Source organism: Aegilops tauschii, chromosome 6, assembly GCF_002575655.3.
Source record: "Aegilops tauschii subsp. strangulata cultivar AL8/78 chromosome 6, Aet v6.0, whole genome shotgun sequence".
Lineage (NCBI taxonomy): Eukaryota > Viridiplantae > Streptophyta > Magnoliopsida > Poales > Poaceae > Aegilops > Aegilops tauschii.
This window is the reverse complement of record NC_053040.3, coordinates 125,716,568-125,728,488: the sequence shown is the minus strand read 5'-3', so window position 1 is coordinate 125,728,488 and position 11,921 is coordinate 125,716,568. Positions and strand designations below refer to the sequence as shown.

The 11,921-nt window shown below is 47.1% G+C and overlaps 1 protein-coding gene across 1 annotated transcript; it reads left to right on the top strand.

Moving 5' to 3' along the window:
* Window positions 1-1,337: 1,337 nt before the first annotated feature.
* LOC109753139 (B-box zinc finger protein 22) lies at window positions 1,338-3,909 on the top strand. The gene is made up of 2 exons (XM_020312061.4): window positions 1,338-1,665; window positions 3,213-3,909. Exons 1-2 carry the CDS (start codon window positions 1,438-1,440, stop codon window positions 3,627-3,629), a joined length of 645 nt encoding a protein of 214 aa, XP_020167650.1. The 5' UTR covers window positions 1,338-1,437; the 3' UTR covers window positions 3,630-3,909.
* The last annotated feature ends 8,012 nt before the right edge of the window (window positions 3,910-11,921 follow it).

Genomic DNA, 11,921 nt, shown 5'->3' with positions numbered 1-11,921 from the left:
ATTTCTGAAATCTCAAAGCCCATGTGTAAAATGGCAAGTGGTGGTGCTAAGTTTAGTCCCACCCCGGAAGTTGAAGAAGAGTTGGACCTCTTTATATAGTGGGTTCTCTCCATCACTCTAAGTGGTGTGTGAGAAGAGAAAGGGAAAACCACACGCGCGCGCTCGCTCGCCTCGCCTCGCCGGGCCGGGCCGGGCCGGGCGGGGCGGGGCGTACATGCGACATGCGCGTGAATGGTCCGCCGAAATCCGGTCCGTCTCCTTGCAGGAGTGCAGCTTCCTTTTGCCGTTTTATTTTTATGTCTTGGCAGACAAGTTTTGATTTCTTGTCCGGTAAGTATACGAATTAGAAACCGAGTCGGTTTGGGATTGTGATCGCGACACAATACCGCCTCTGGTCCTAATATATATATACAGCTACCGGCTGCGGCCAGAGACACACCGAAAACACCTAGGGTTTTGCCTCATCTCACAACTTGCGCCGCCGTTGTAGTCTACTCCATCCCAAACGCCGGCGTGCATCGGCGCGTGGGAGAGCAGGTCTCCGGAACCGTTCGTCTTGTGCGCGACTGCTCAAATTCGTCATCACGGGTCGTCTTCCGTCCAAGTCGGGCGGTGCTACTCATCGTCGTATTCATCGCCGTCAGCAGCAGATCGTCGCCAACATCGTCATCAACACCGTCGCACTCATAATAGCTAACGATCAGTACATCCAACATCCTCTGTTTATGTCTGTCTCTACAACTATTGTTACGTGTTTGCTGCTGTTATGCATGTCTTGTTGTTCTTCTAGTTTGCTAGATTATTGCACGCTAGTATCTCTTCTAGTCATGAATTATTTACTGGAATTAATCATGAACTTGCATAATATTCCAACAATCTTGGCCTTGAGAAGAAGAAAAGCCGCCCTTTGGTCAGACGATATAAAACCACGTCATTTATTATGTTATACGGAGGGGTTACTATCTTTATAAAATACAAAGAAGTTGAAATTGAGAAAAATGCGCGGTGGACTCGACTAAAGATCTCGGGATTTTCTCCTATAGCTGTGACTGAGATGGACTTTCCGGTAGACCTACGTGGCTCTTTGACACAACATAAACCTCTTCTACGGCTAACCGGAGCCTCATGCGTCGGTCTATCAACCGCACAACGCTCCAGCCGTGGCTAGCAAGAAAATTAAAACTTGTCAAAAAAGGGAAGCTGGTACTCCGTACTAGAATTACCGACGTGGCATGTAGTGCAGCCTGCGCAGGGCATCAAGATATTTTCTCGGACAGCGACCTCCACCTACCAAAACTGGCAAGTGTCCGCGATGCTACTAATACCATTTCCCTCTCCCTCCCGGCTCGCACCCTCAGAGTCTCAGTATCCATCCTTCATTTTAGATTTTTCCTTCCCCCTCACGCACACCCTGACACGGCACGGCCGTACCCGTACATGCTCATGAAGATCGGGTGCGACGCGTGCGGGCAGGCGGAGGCCACGGTGCTGTGTTGCGCCGACGAGGCCGCGCTGTGCCGCCGCTGCGACGCCGCCGTGCACTCCGCCAACAAGCTCGCCGGCAGGCACCACCGCGTCGCGCTCCTCTCCTCCGCGCCGGCCGGCTCGTCATCGCCCGGCGCCGGCGACGACGGTGGGACCCACCCCGCCTGCGACATCTGCCAGGTACTTAAGCTTGAGCTTTCTTGCAAAGAGGGAGAGTTATGCTTGACGTATGCTCCATTTGATTGTTGTGGTGGATAATTATGTTTTTCTTGCTTATTTGACAGTTGGTTTACCTGTTCTTCCGACTTTCCTTAACTATTTAGCTGTTTTCTTGTGCGAACTACTCCCTCCGTCCTACTATAATGTAATGCAAGACATTTTTTGACACACCGATCCTATAATGTAAGACGTGTCAAAAAACATCTTACATTATGAGACGAAGGGAGTAGTATGAAACAAGTTCAGCATTATGCAATTGCAAACTTAATTCGTGATATTTGTTAAACGGGTGAGTATAATATCAATGTTCTGCCTCAGGTTCTCTAAAGTTGCCATTTTATACGCTGACTTGATCTTCAAGATGCATATTTGACCATTCATTTCTATCCGAGCTCCCAGATTGTGATAAAAATAAAAACGTGTTCTGAAGGTAATTTGATGACAAAATTGAACATGTGATTCTTAGGCATTCAGTGCCAAAATCCGTAGTACTACTCCAAACTGGTCATAATTAGTATGTTAGTAGCCAAAATAATAAACATTTAACTCTAATCTTGTGGCGTGCCAGCTCCGCACTGGTTGTTCTTGGTGATACTCCCTCCATTAGTCTACAACAGAGGGCGTGAATGTCTTCCCTCCATTATTCTAATACTTGGATAAATGTGTTCCCTGTTGCTGCTTACCGGTCCATCTTTGTCGCTCTCGTCAACAACAGGCACCACAAGGTCTTCTACATTGACTTGTGGCTCCTCGACCGGGCATTGTACGTCGCCGATCCCATCCTGTTCTCTCATACGGATATGGAGGTCGAATATAGAGGTCGCTCTTGTTCCTCATTTGACTCGGGCTACCGAAAGCCTACCGTAATTGTCTCACCCTGGTGCTCGCAGGGTGGCATGTAGGTGCCAGACACACACGCCCTTGCCCAGTGGCCTCCCCTCGACGGAGTTCCGGTCCCTGACGCTCTACTGGTTGTGATGCCTCTGCGACGCCTCTCCCTTCTGCCTTTTCGGTTGGCTGTCTGTTTGGTTGGGATGTGGCTTTCAAAAAGCTGGTTGTGGGATGTTTTTTTTTGAAACGGAGCTGGTTGTGGGATGTGAGCTATGGAAAAGCTGTTGTGAGCAGTGTTGTGGTTTGGTAAACTGATTGTCTCAATTGTGGCTTTGGAATAAAATGTTTGAAAACCCCCTGAAATTATGAGAGTTTTTAAAACTTAGCAAGATATTTTAAATAGGGTAAAACTATCAAAATATGAGGATTATGAGGGTGAAAGAGGAAATTACCCTTATTTGTATAATCCTTTTTTTTTCTTCTAAAGTGACATGGTGTGCAGCCAACTTATTTATTTGGGGATTGTAATTTCTAAAATTCTTATTAAAATACAAGAAAAACGTACATCTGTAAGTCTTTATTGTCAAAAGGATTTTCAAAAGAATCTCCTAAAATTCTAACTGATATGAGTTTTTCATTCATAAATATGTACTATGTACTTATATATTACATTACAGGAGAAAACGGGTCACTTCTTCTGTGTGGAGGACAGAGCCCTCCTGTGCCGAAGCTGCGACGTCGCCATCCACACCGCGACTCCCCATGCTTCCACCCACCGCCGATTCCTCATCACCGGCGTCCGCGTCGGTGTTGATCAGGACCATATTGGCGATGTCAGTGGCGCCACAGTCGGCAGCCCCAGCAACAGCAGCGCCAACGGAAGCAATAGCATGCCCACCTCCGAGAACTTCGCCATTGCCAACGGCCAGCGGTCGGAGGAGGGGGCGGGGCTGATCGGAGGAGGAGAAGATGACATTGGCCAGCAGCAGCAATGGCCTTGGAGCGATATTTTTGCTGACGATGGCGTTGGCATGGATCAACACCAGTGCTACCCTGGCTTCTCTGAACCTGGTTCCTCCAGCCTCACTGGATGATGAAAGCTCAACTTAAATGGATTTATTACGTCCTCCATTCCATATTACTTGCTGCTGATTTAGTACAATGGATCGGAGGGAGTATGTATTTGGCATGAGTTGATAGAAAAAGCTATTATAATATGTCTTTATTTTTACTTCAAAAAGAAAGCAAATGATTACAATTAGCTCTAGCCTGTATTTTCCCACACTTGGCGTGAAAGCGACATACATATATCACGGGAATAGTATACTTTCAGCACATGCACAGAAGGAACATGAAGAGGAAGAAAAATTAATTGGAGGATTTGCAATCATTGAATCTTCAAAAATAAAGTATACCCCTAAAGATTACAAGATGTGTATGTAATTAATAAAGGGTTGCTCTCATTTAATAAAAATATATCTTGATATGTTTTTCTCATCATACATCCAACACTGGTCGACTCTTTGAAGTATCTTTACTATTCCCGTCGATCCAAATTAATTGTCCATCTCATGAAGGCCAATGATATTAGGCCACCATAGTCAAATGGGTTACAGTCTGGTCCAAGAAAGAACAAATATGGCGATTCCATGGTCCTAATTCTATATATCACCTTGCAGTTGATGAGCATTTGCGAAGCGTCTTCCATTCCCATGGCCAGGGCTCACTATAACATCATACATATCTTCTCTACTAGAATACAATATTTCACATGCATTTGCCCCTTCACCTGTAGGGGAAAGTGTCGTGGACTTAAACGGCAGATGTCCTGGCAAAAGGACTTAGGTATGGAGCCATCACAACTAGGTTAGTTTAAAGGGGTTAATCGGGACAAAGGACACAGGGAGTTTATACTGGTTCGGCCCCTCGTGATGAGGTAAAGGCTTACTCCAGTTTGGGATTGTATTGCTAGGGTTTCGATTACCAGGGAGCAAATCCACTTAACCTAGTTCTCGACTTGTTGTTTCTTGAGTTAACCCGCCGCCGGGTCACCCCTTTATATACACAGGTTGATGCCCAGCGGCTTACAGAGTCCCGACCGGCTCATACATAACGTGTCCGGCTCGGTGACTAACTAAACTTGCCTTACAACACAAGTTATACATATGGCGGTTCATCCTCTTGGGCCTCAAGTCGCCTTTGGGTCTTGGGCCGTCAATAGGTTTGCCATGATCCGCCATCTTCATTTTACAAGTCATCAATGGTATGACCCGGTCCCTCCTGGGCGGGTTATACCTAATAGTTATATCCCCAACATTAGGCCCCAGGTTGATTTGAACTTGTTCACATCAATCTTCAGTACTTGACTTGTCAAAATCTTGCATCGTCCATTTTAGAAACTCGTTGTAACCCGCCATGACGTCAGCTCATAGAACCACCTTAACCCGCCATGACGTCATTTCGCATTAATTTCGCACGAGGCCCAGAATATCTTAACAAATCCTTATCTTTTAATGAACACCCCGAAAATCGAGGCGTCCACATAGCCACATGATGATTTTGGCCTCCTCGATTCCCGCGCATGCCTTGTAACCATCCTCTTATAAATAGGGATGGGGTCCTTTTCATCCCCCCTTGCCTCCTCATCTTCGTCTTCCTCTCGCAACTCCTCCACAGACCGAACTCCGTCGCCGCCGACCTCCGTCTGCTGCACCAACTCAGGCCACTGCATCAACCTGACTGGACCAGAAAACGCTCGCGCGCCACCGCTGTCCATCAGCATCCGTAAGTGCTCATCTTCCCATGCTTCAGATCTGCACTAGGGTTTGCTTAGTTCTTCGGTGTTCTTCGCCGTTCTTCCGTAGCGCGCTCACTTTAATCTGAAAATACTGTTGAAGGCGCGCGGAAGTTGTTTCACACCCCCTCTCAATCATAGGAACCGTCCTTTTTATACATAGAATCCCCAAGCGAACAAGTTCCTCCGCTGTCACAACCTTTAGGTTTTGAATTTATTTTCCTTTTCCAAACTGCGGCAAATCCAAAATTATAGAATCAATCTGCAGAATCTTGTTTGTCCAGCACTTAGCCAAATATTTACTGATAGACCAGAAGTATCATAATTGTCATGGCGGCTTATACCATAAACCGTGACTCACCATATACCATTAGGCCCCATTGAGCCGACAGCATGTGCTTTATAACTTATATAACCTGGTAATATTCTCTGGCTTAACCATGCTTGCTTATTCATCCTCATAATTCAGTTATCCGGTTTAGACTTTACTTCATTTTCTGCATTGTTGTAGACCCATAGTCATTAGCCCTTCACGGCGGCTTAATCAATAATTTGTAACCCGCCAAGTGCCTGCCGGTTTAACTCCGCACCGCTTTTTAAATCACCAATTCCATGTTGATATAACCCAGTTATACTTTACCGGTTTAATCATATCTTAAATCGTCCTGTCTAGGACGTGCACCCCAATCATGACTAAGACAGTTACGTCATGCAACTGGGTCCCTTCTATCGTCACAGAGGAAATGCTTCAAGAATATGTCAAAATCGGCTTCTTACCAGCAAAAAATGTCATTCACTAGCGTGTTCCAAAACCAAATGAAGTCAAACCTTAGCCACAGGATAGCGAGGCTATTGTTTTTACTGACCACCATAACCGGGGTTTCTCACCGCCCGGGTCAAAATTCTTCCGTGACGTTCTGCATTTCTTTCAACTTCATCCTCAAGATATCGGACCCAATTCCGTCTCAAATATATGCAATTTCCAAGTCTTCTGTGAAGTATATCTTCAAGAGGAGCCCAACGTTGAACTCTTAAGGGAATATTTTTATCTGAGCCGCCAGAACGAGTTCACCGATGGACCCAGCTTAGAGCTTGGCGGGGTCTCAATTCAACGGCGGAGAGATGCTATTTTTCCTTATGCCCGGCTTCCAAGTCATCCCAAGGATTGGAATCAGACCTGGTTCTACTGTCAAGACACTTCTCCTGCTGACGAGAACCCCTTGCCGGGTTATCTGATCACCGGCTCAGCCCGAGGCACCATCTCCCCGAACGGCTTACCACTGCTGGACGAGCCAAACTTATGCCTACCTTTTTCAAAGGTTAGAGCACTGCTGGGAAACAGGTTGACTGGTGTTGACTTGGTCCGCTGCTGGGTAGCCTGGAGGATTATACCTTTGAGCCGCCGACCCGGCTTAATGTGTACCTACACGGGTGATACCAAAGATCCGCTGCGCTACTGCTAAACGCGTTTAACTGACAACGCGATCAATGAGATGACCAAAACCCTTCTCAACGAAAGCTTGGATAACTGCAGCAAAGTGGGGTTGAATCCCTTCTGTACACTTAACCCGCCCCCGGATGTAAGTATCTCCAGTCCATTTCTAGATCTTCTTCCGAGTTTCGTTCTCTATGGCTTGTGAGTTTGATCCTGGCTCAGAAGGAACGCTAGCTATATGCTTAACACATGCAAGTCGAACGCTTACTTTATTGTTCATATGCTCTGCAAATCTCCAACTTTCCTGTAATTTGTGTAGGCTGGATCCGCTTTTTGGAACAAGAAGTATGATGAGAAGGCAGCTAAGAAAGTCAGGGCTAAGGCTAAAGCCCTGAAGAAGAATAAGAAGAAATCAACCGCCTATGATATGCTGAACTTGAGTGAAGATGACGAGTCGGAGGTAGTCCTTGATTCTCTTGGCTCTTTTTTCAATTATCTTATTGACACTGATTTCCATCAGGATGATGCGGAGACCAGCCAGGCGGGTGATGAAGAGGTAACTATTATTTCCTCCGACTCAGAGCCTTTGCCAAGACAGAAAAATCGACAAGTAACCCGGAAAGTAAGGTTTTCTGACCCCTTAGCTTACCTAGATCCCAACTTTATTTTGAAGAAACAACAGCATGAGAACCGGCGCAGAACTCGGACCAGCGGAGGCGGAGAGCTTTCCTCCGGGTTACCCAACACACCAGTCCCACGCAAACGCCGAAACGAGGTGCTTCAGAATTCCAACTCTTTTTATCCCAAGGCGGGTCTTATTCGCCAACCACTTAATCCTTTCGACTCAAATTATCAGGGGACTTCCGACTCTTCTTCTGGCGATTCATCTCAGACCCAACTTCCGGCTTTCAAGATTGCCCCTGGGTAAAGACTATCTTTGTTTTTCCACATCTCTGCACATATGCTAACCTTGTCTTTTTTCCACAGTGGAATAGCAAAGCCTAGCAAGAAGGCAAAAATTAATAAACCGGTCGAAGACCCAAAAGTTCCTGAACTGGAGAAACAAGCACTGATATCTGAGGCTTCTGTGCAACACCCAGAGGAGCTTGCTGATGACCCGCCACCAGAGAATCCTGGTGCCTCCACTGACCATACAATTATTGACCCTTTGAGTGCTGAACCGCCAAGCCCAGTGAAGCCTTCAGAACCAAATACTGAAGAAGTTCTGATCACCGGCACCGGTTTTCAAGAACCGGGGAATCCCACCGCCCCGGCGAAACACTCTGCCAAAGAACAATTGATTGAGAAACGCAAAGTCAAATTTGACATGGCCAATTATTCTCATCTGAGCATCAGTTAAGTACCCTCCGGCTATCTCAGCCAAGTGCACAGTAGCCGCGATTTGGAGATTGACATGGTTAAACACATGCACCAGAAATATGCGGTAGCAACTTCTGCCTTGTCTGTAAGATATATCTCTTCAGTCCCCAAGTCTACTGAATATGATAGAATTGAATATGATGTAGACTTTTAGATAGCCTTAGATATATATCAAAACTAGTAGCCCCCAAGGGCCGGCTTAAACTTATGAAGTTAAACCGGGGCTTTAGATAGTAGTGATGAACTTTGCACCTGTAGCCCCCAAGGGCCAGTTTAATCAACATGAATAAGCCGGGACTTATCACTGTCAATACAAATATCACCTTGCCACCCTCACAGGCCGGGTTATCTTGGAAAAAGACGAACCGGATTTGTCTGTCACTGCGTCATAAAAGAAACTTTCTGCACCCATTAGCCCCCAAGTGCCAAGTGCTATTGCTTGCAAAGGGCTTGGGACTTTTTCTGAATTAATACTGTGACATAACTGTTGATAATTATTCAAACTTTTTCATTTACAGGAAGCCCCAGCTCAATTTCAATCTCAATTGGCTGATGTAAAAAACCGACTTGAACTGCAAGAAGCTGAGACCCGAAAGGCTGACTCCAAGTTCAAGTTTAGCTTGGATGAAGCAGAGAAGCTTAAAACTGGGTTCAAGAATCAGAAAGCCGCCCGGGCTAAAGAAAAAACTACCCTAATACAGAGAGCTGAAAAAGCTGAAGCCTCTTTGCAGGAGGTCACCATGGAACTTACCGGCTTAAAACGCCATATCACACAGATGACCTCTACCATTTTTGGTAAGTAAGACTTAAATATCGTAACGAATTTCCACACTCCACTTTGTAAGCCGCCTGGTGACTTAACTACATTATGTTATGCAGGCCCCAGGAGTAGCAACCTTGGCAAAGAGATGCTGATAAAGCTCAAGGCGGTTTACACATTAGTGGAGCAATTGTATACCGGTGCTCAGCGCACAATAGCCACCATCTCTCCAACCAATCAAGCACCATCCCTTCTCAGCAATGTTTTAAGCAAGCTTTCTGTCCTACCCGCAAGAATTGATGAAATCAAGTGAAAGAACATGCGGTACCCCCATGTTTGGTTTTGGTAATTGATGACAATCTCTATGGACTAATGGTTGCCTTGAGTTATATTTGAAGGATTTGTCCATAGGCATTTCTTGAAGTCCATGTGTTGGTTTCAAGGAGTTTATGTGGTGACCAAGGTGTTATTAAGGAACTATCCAAATGAAGATTGGTCATGTGAGAGTTGAGCTTATTGCAAGCATGTCTTGGAGAAGAAGATTGTGTGATCATTCATGTATATCTTCAAGACATCATCCAAATGAAGAGAGTTGAAAAGATTCAAGGTTGATCAAGACTAAGTCAAGAGTGAATCAACTTGATCAACTCACAAAGCGTAGAAGATGTACCGAGAGGGATCAAGCGATCCCATGGTGTGGTAAGCATTGTCAATTACGCTTTGTGTACTAACCCATGATCTTCGTGAGAGTTCTTTGTGGGGTTAGGTGGCGGTGTGCAAGTTCAAGTGAAGCATCATGAAGAGATCAAATGCTTGAAGCTTGCCGTCCATTGTGGTGACAATGTACTTGTGAAGATGTGCGGAAGAGTGGCTCACCCATAGTGGAGAATGGGGGAGCAATCAACTAGTCTTCATCGAGCCAACACAACCAAGAAAGGTGGTCCAACTTGAGGGAGTCAAGATCGTCATCATCTAGCTCAAGTGGACCATGTGCAAGGCAAAGGTTTGCCCTTGATAGGTTTTCTATTTTACCGGTCTCATGATGGTAGTTGGGAGACTGGGTTATAGGATCGATTGCCGTACTATCAAGGGGGCTCTCGATGAGTAGCTTGATCGTATCATTCGTAGAGAGCTCAAACCATTGCATCCTTGCATCTTCTTTATTGGTTCTTGTTTGGTTCTTTTCTTTGTGAGTTTTGGAGCTTATGGTCATCTTGACGACAAGCTCAAGTTCATCGAAAACGGAGTTCACTCGCATCTTCTATGATGTTTTCGATGTTGGAGGTTATGCCGGTTCTTCTCGGTTGAAGGTTTCACTCCTCTATTTGTTGGCATACCTACCCTGCCTCTTCTTACTATAACCTTGAGTTTGCTCAATTCGGAGCTCATATGAAGAAGTTATGGCAGTTCTGGTTTTCTCCCTGCGGTAGTACCGCGGCCAGAGCGGCAGTACCGCTTATCGCCCCAAGCGGTAGTACCGCCTATGGCCATAAGCGGTAGTACGGCTACGGTTCCGCGCTGGTACCGCCTCGATTTTGGGTCTTGCATTTTTCGTGTCGAGTTTTGCAGTAGTTGCACGGCAGTAAGGCACAGCAGTTCCGCCTATAAGCGGTAGTACCGCCCCGATGGGCGGTAGTACCGCCTGTAAGCGGTAGTACCGCTCCGGTCGGGCGGTAGTACCACTACTGCATTTTTGGTCCCGTGTTCTGCTCCTCCAGCGGTAGTACCGCTGGGGTGCGCGGTAGTACCGCTTATAAGCGGTACTACCGCCCCAAGGTTCATGTTTTGATGCTACTCGTCTTCCTCTATCCAACAAGCTTGAGTTTGCTCAATTCGGAGCTCATATGCAGAAGTTATGGCAGTTTTGGTTTCCTAGCGGTAGTACCGCGGGCTGGAGCGGTAGTACCGCTTGGGTGCTACAAGCGGTAGTACCGCTCTAGAGCGGTAGTACCGCTCCAGAGCGGTAGTACCGCTGGTAGCCCCCAGCCATAGTACCGCTGCGGTCTCGTGCTAGTACCGCCTCGATTGAAGGGGTCTTTTTCGTGTCGGGTTTTACGGTACTAGCCGCGGCAGTGGGGGCCGTAGTACCGCTCGTTTGCGGTAGTACCGCCCTGCCACCGCGGTAGTACCGCTCTGGCCCAGCGGCAGTACCGCGAGGGGGAGCGGTAGTACCGCTTATAGGGCCAAGCGGTAGTACCGCTGGCCGAGCGGTAGTACCGCTCTCTGCGGGGCTGAAGTGGGGGTAACGGCTGGATTTCTTCCCCCACTATATAAGGGGGTCTTCTTCCCCAATGAACCTCATCTTTTGAGCTCGTGTTCTTCCCCCATTGTTGACCTTCTTCGAGCTTGCTAACTCTCAATCCCTCCATGGATTCTTGCTAGTTTTTGAGGGAAAAGAGAGAGGAGATCTAGATCCACATTTCCACCAATCGCTTTCTCCTCTATGTGAGGGGAACCCATTGGATCTAGATCTTGGAGTTCTTGGTGTTCTCCTTCTTGTTCTTCCTCTCATTTTCCTCCCTAGCATTAGTTGCTTCGGTGGGATTTGAGAGAGAAGGACTTGGGCACTCCGTGTGCCCTTGCCATTGCATTTGGTGCATCGGTTTGAGTTCTCCACGGTGATACGTGGAAGTTACAAGTTGAGAAGCTTATTACTCTTGGGTGCTTGGTACCCTTGAGCTTGTTCCTTTTGGGTGCTTGGGCGCCCTAGGCGGTTGGTGGTGTTCGGAGCTCAATCATTGTGGTGTAAAGCTCCGGGCAAGCGTCGGGGTCTCCAATTAGGTTGTGGAGATCGCCCCGAGCAATTTGACGGGTTCCGGTGACCGCCCCCAAGGGTTGCCAAAGTGTACGGGTTCGGTGACCGCCCCCAAGGGTTGCCATTTGTACGGGTTCGGTGACCGCCCTCAAGGGTCCCTTAGTGGAATCACGGCATCTTGCATTGTGCGAGGGCGTGAGGAGATTACGGTGGCCCTAGTGGCTTCTTGGGGAGCATTGTGCCTCCACACCGCTCCAAACGG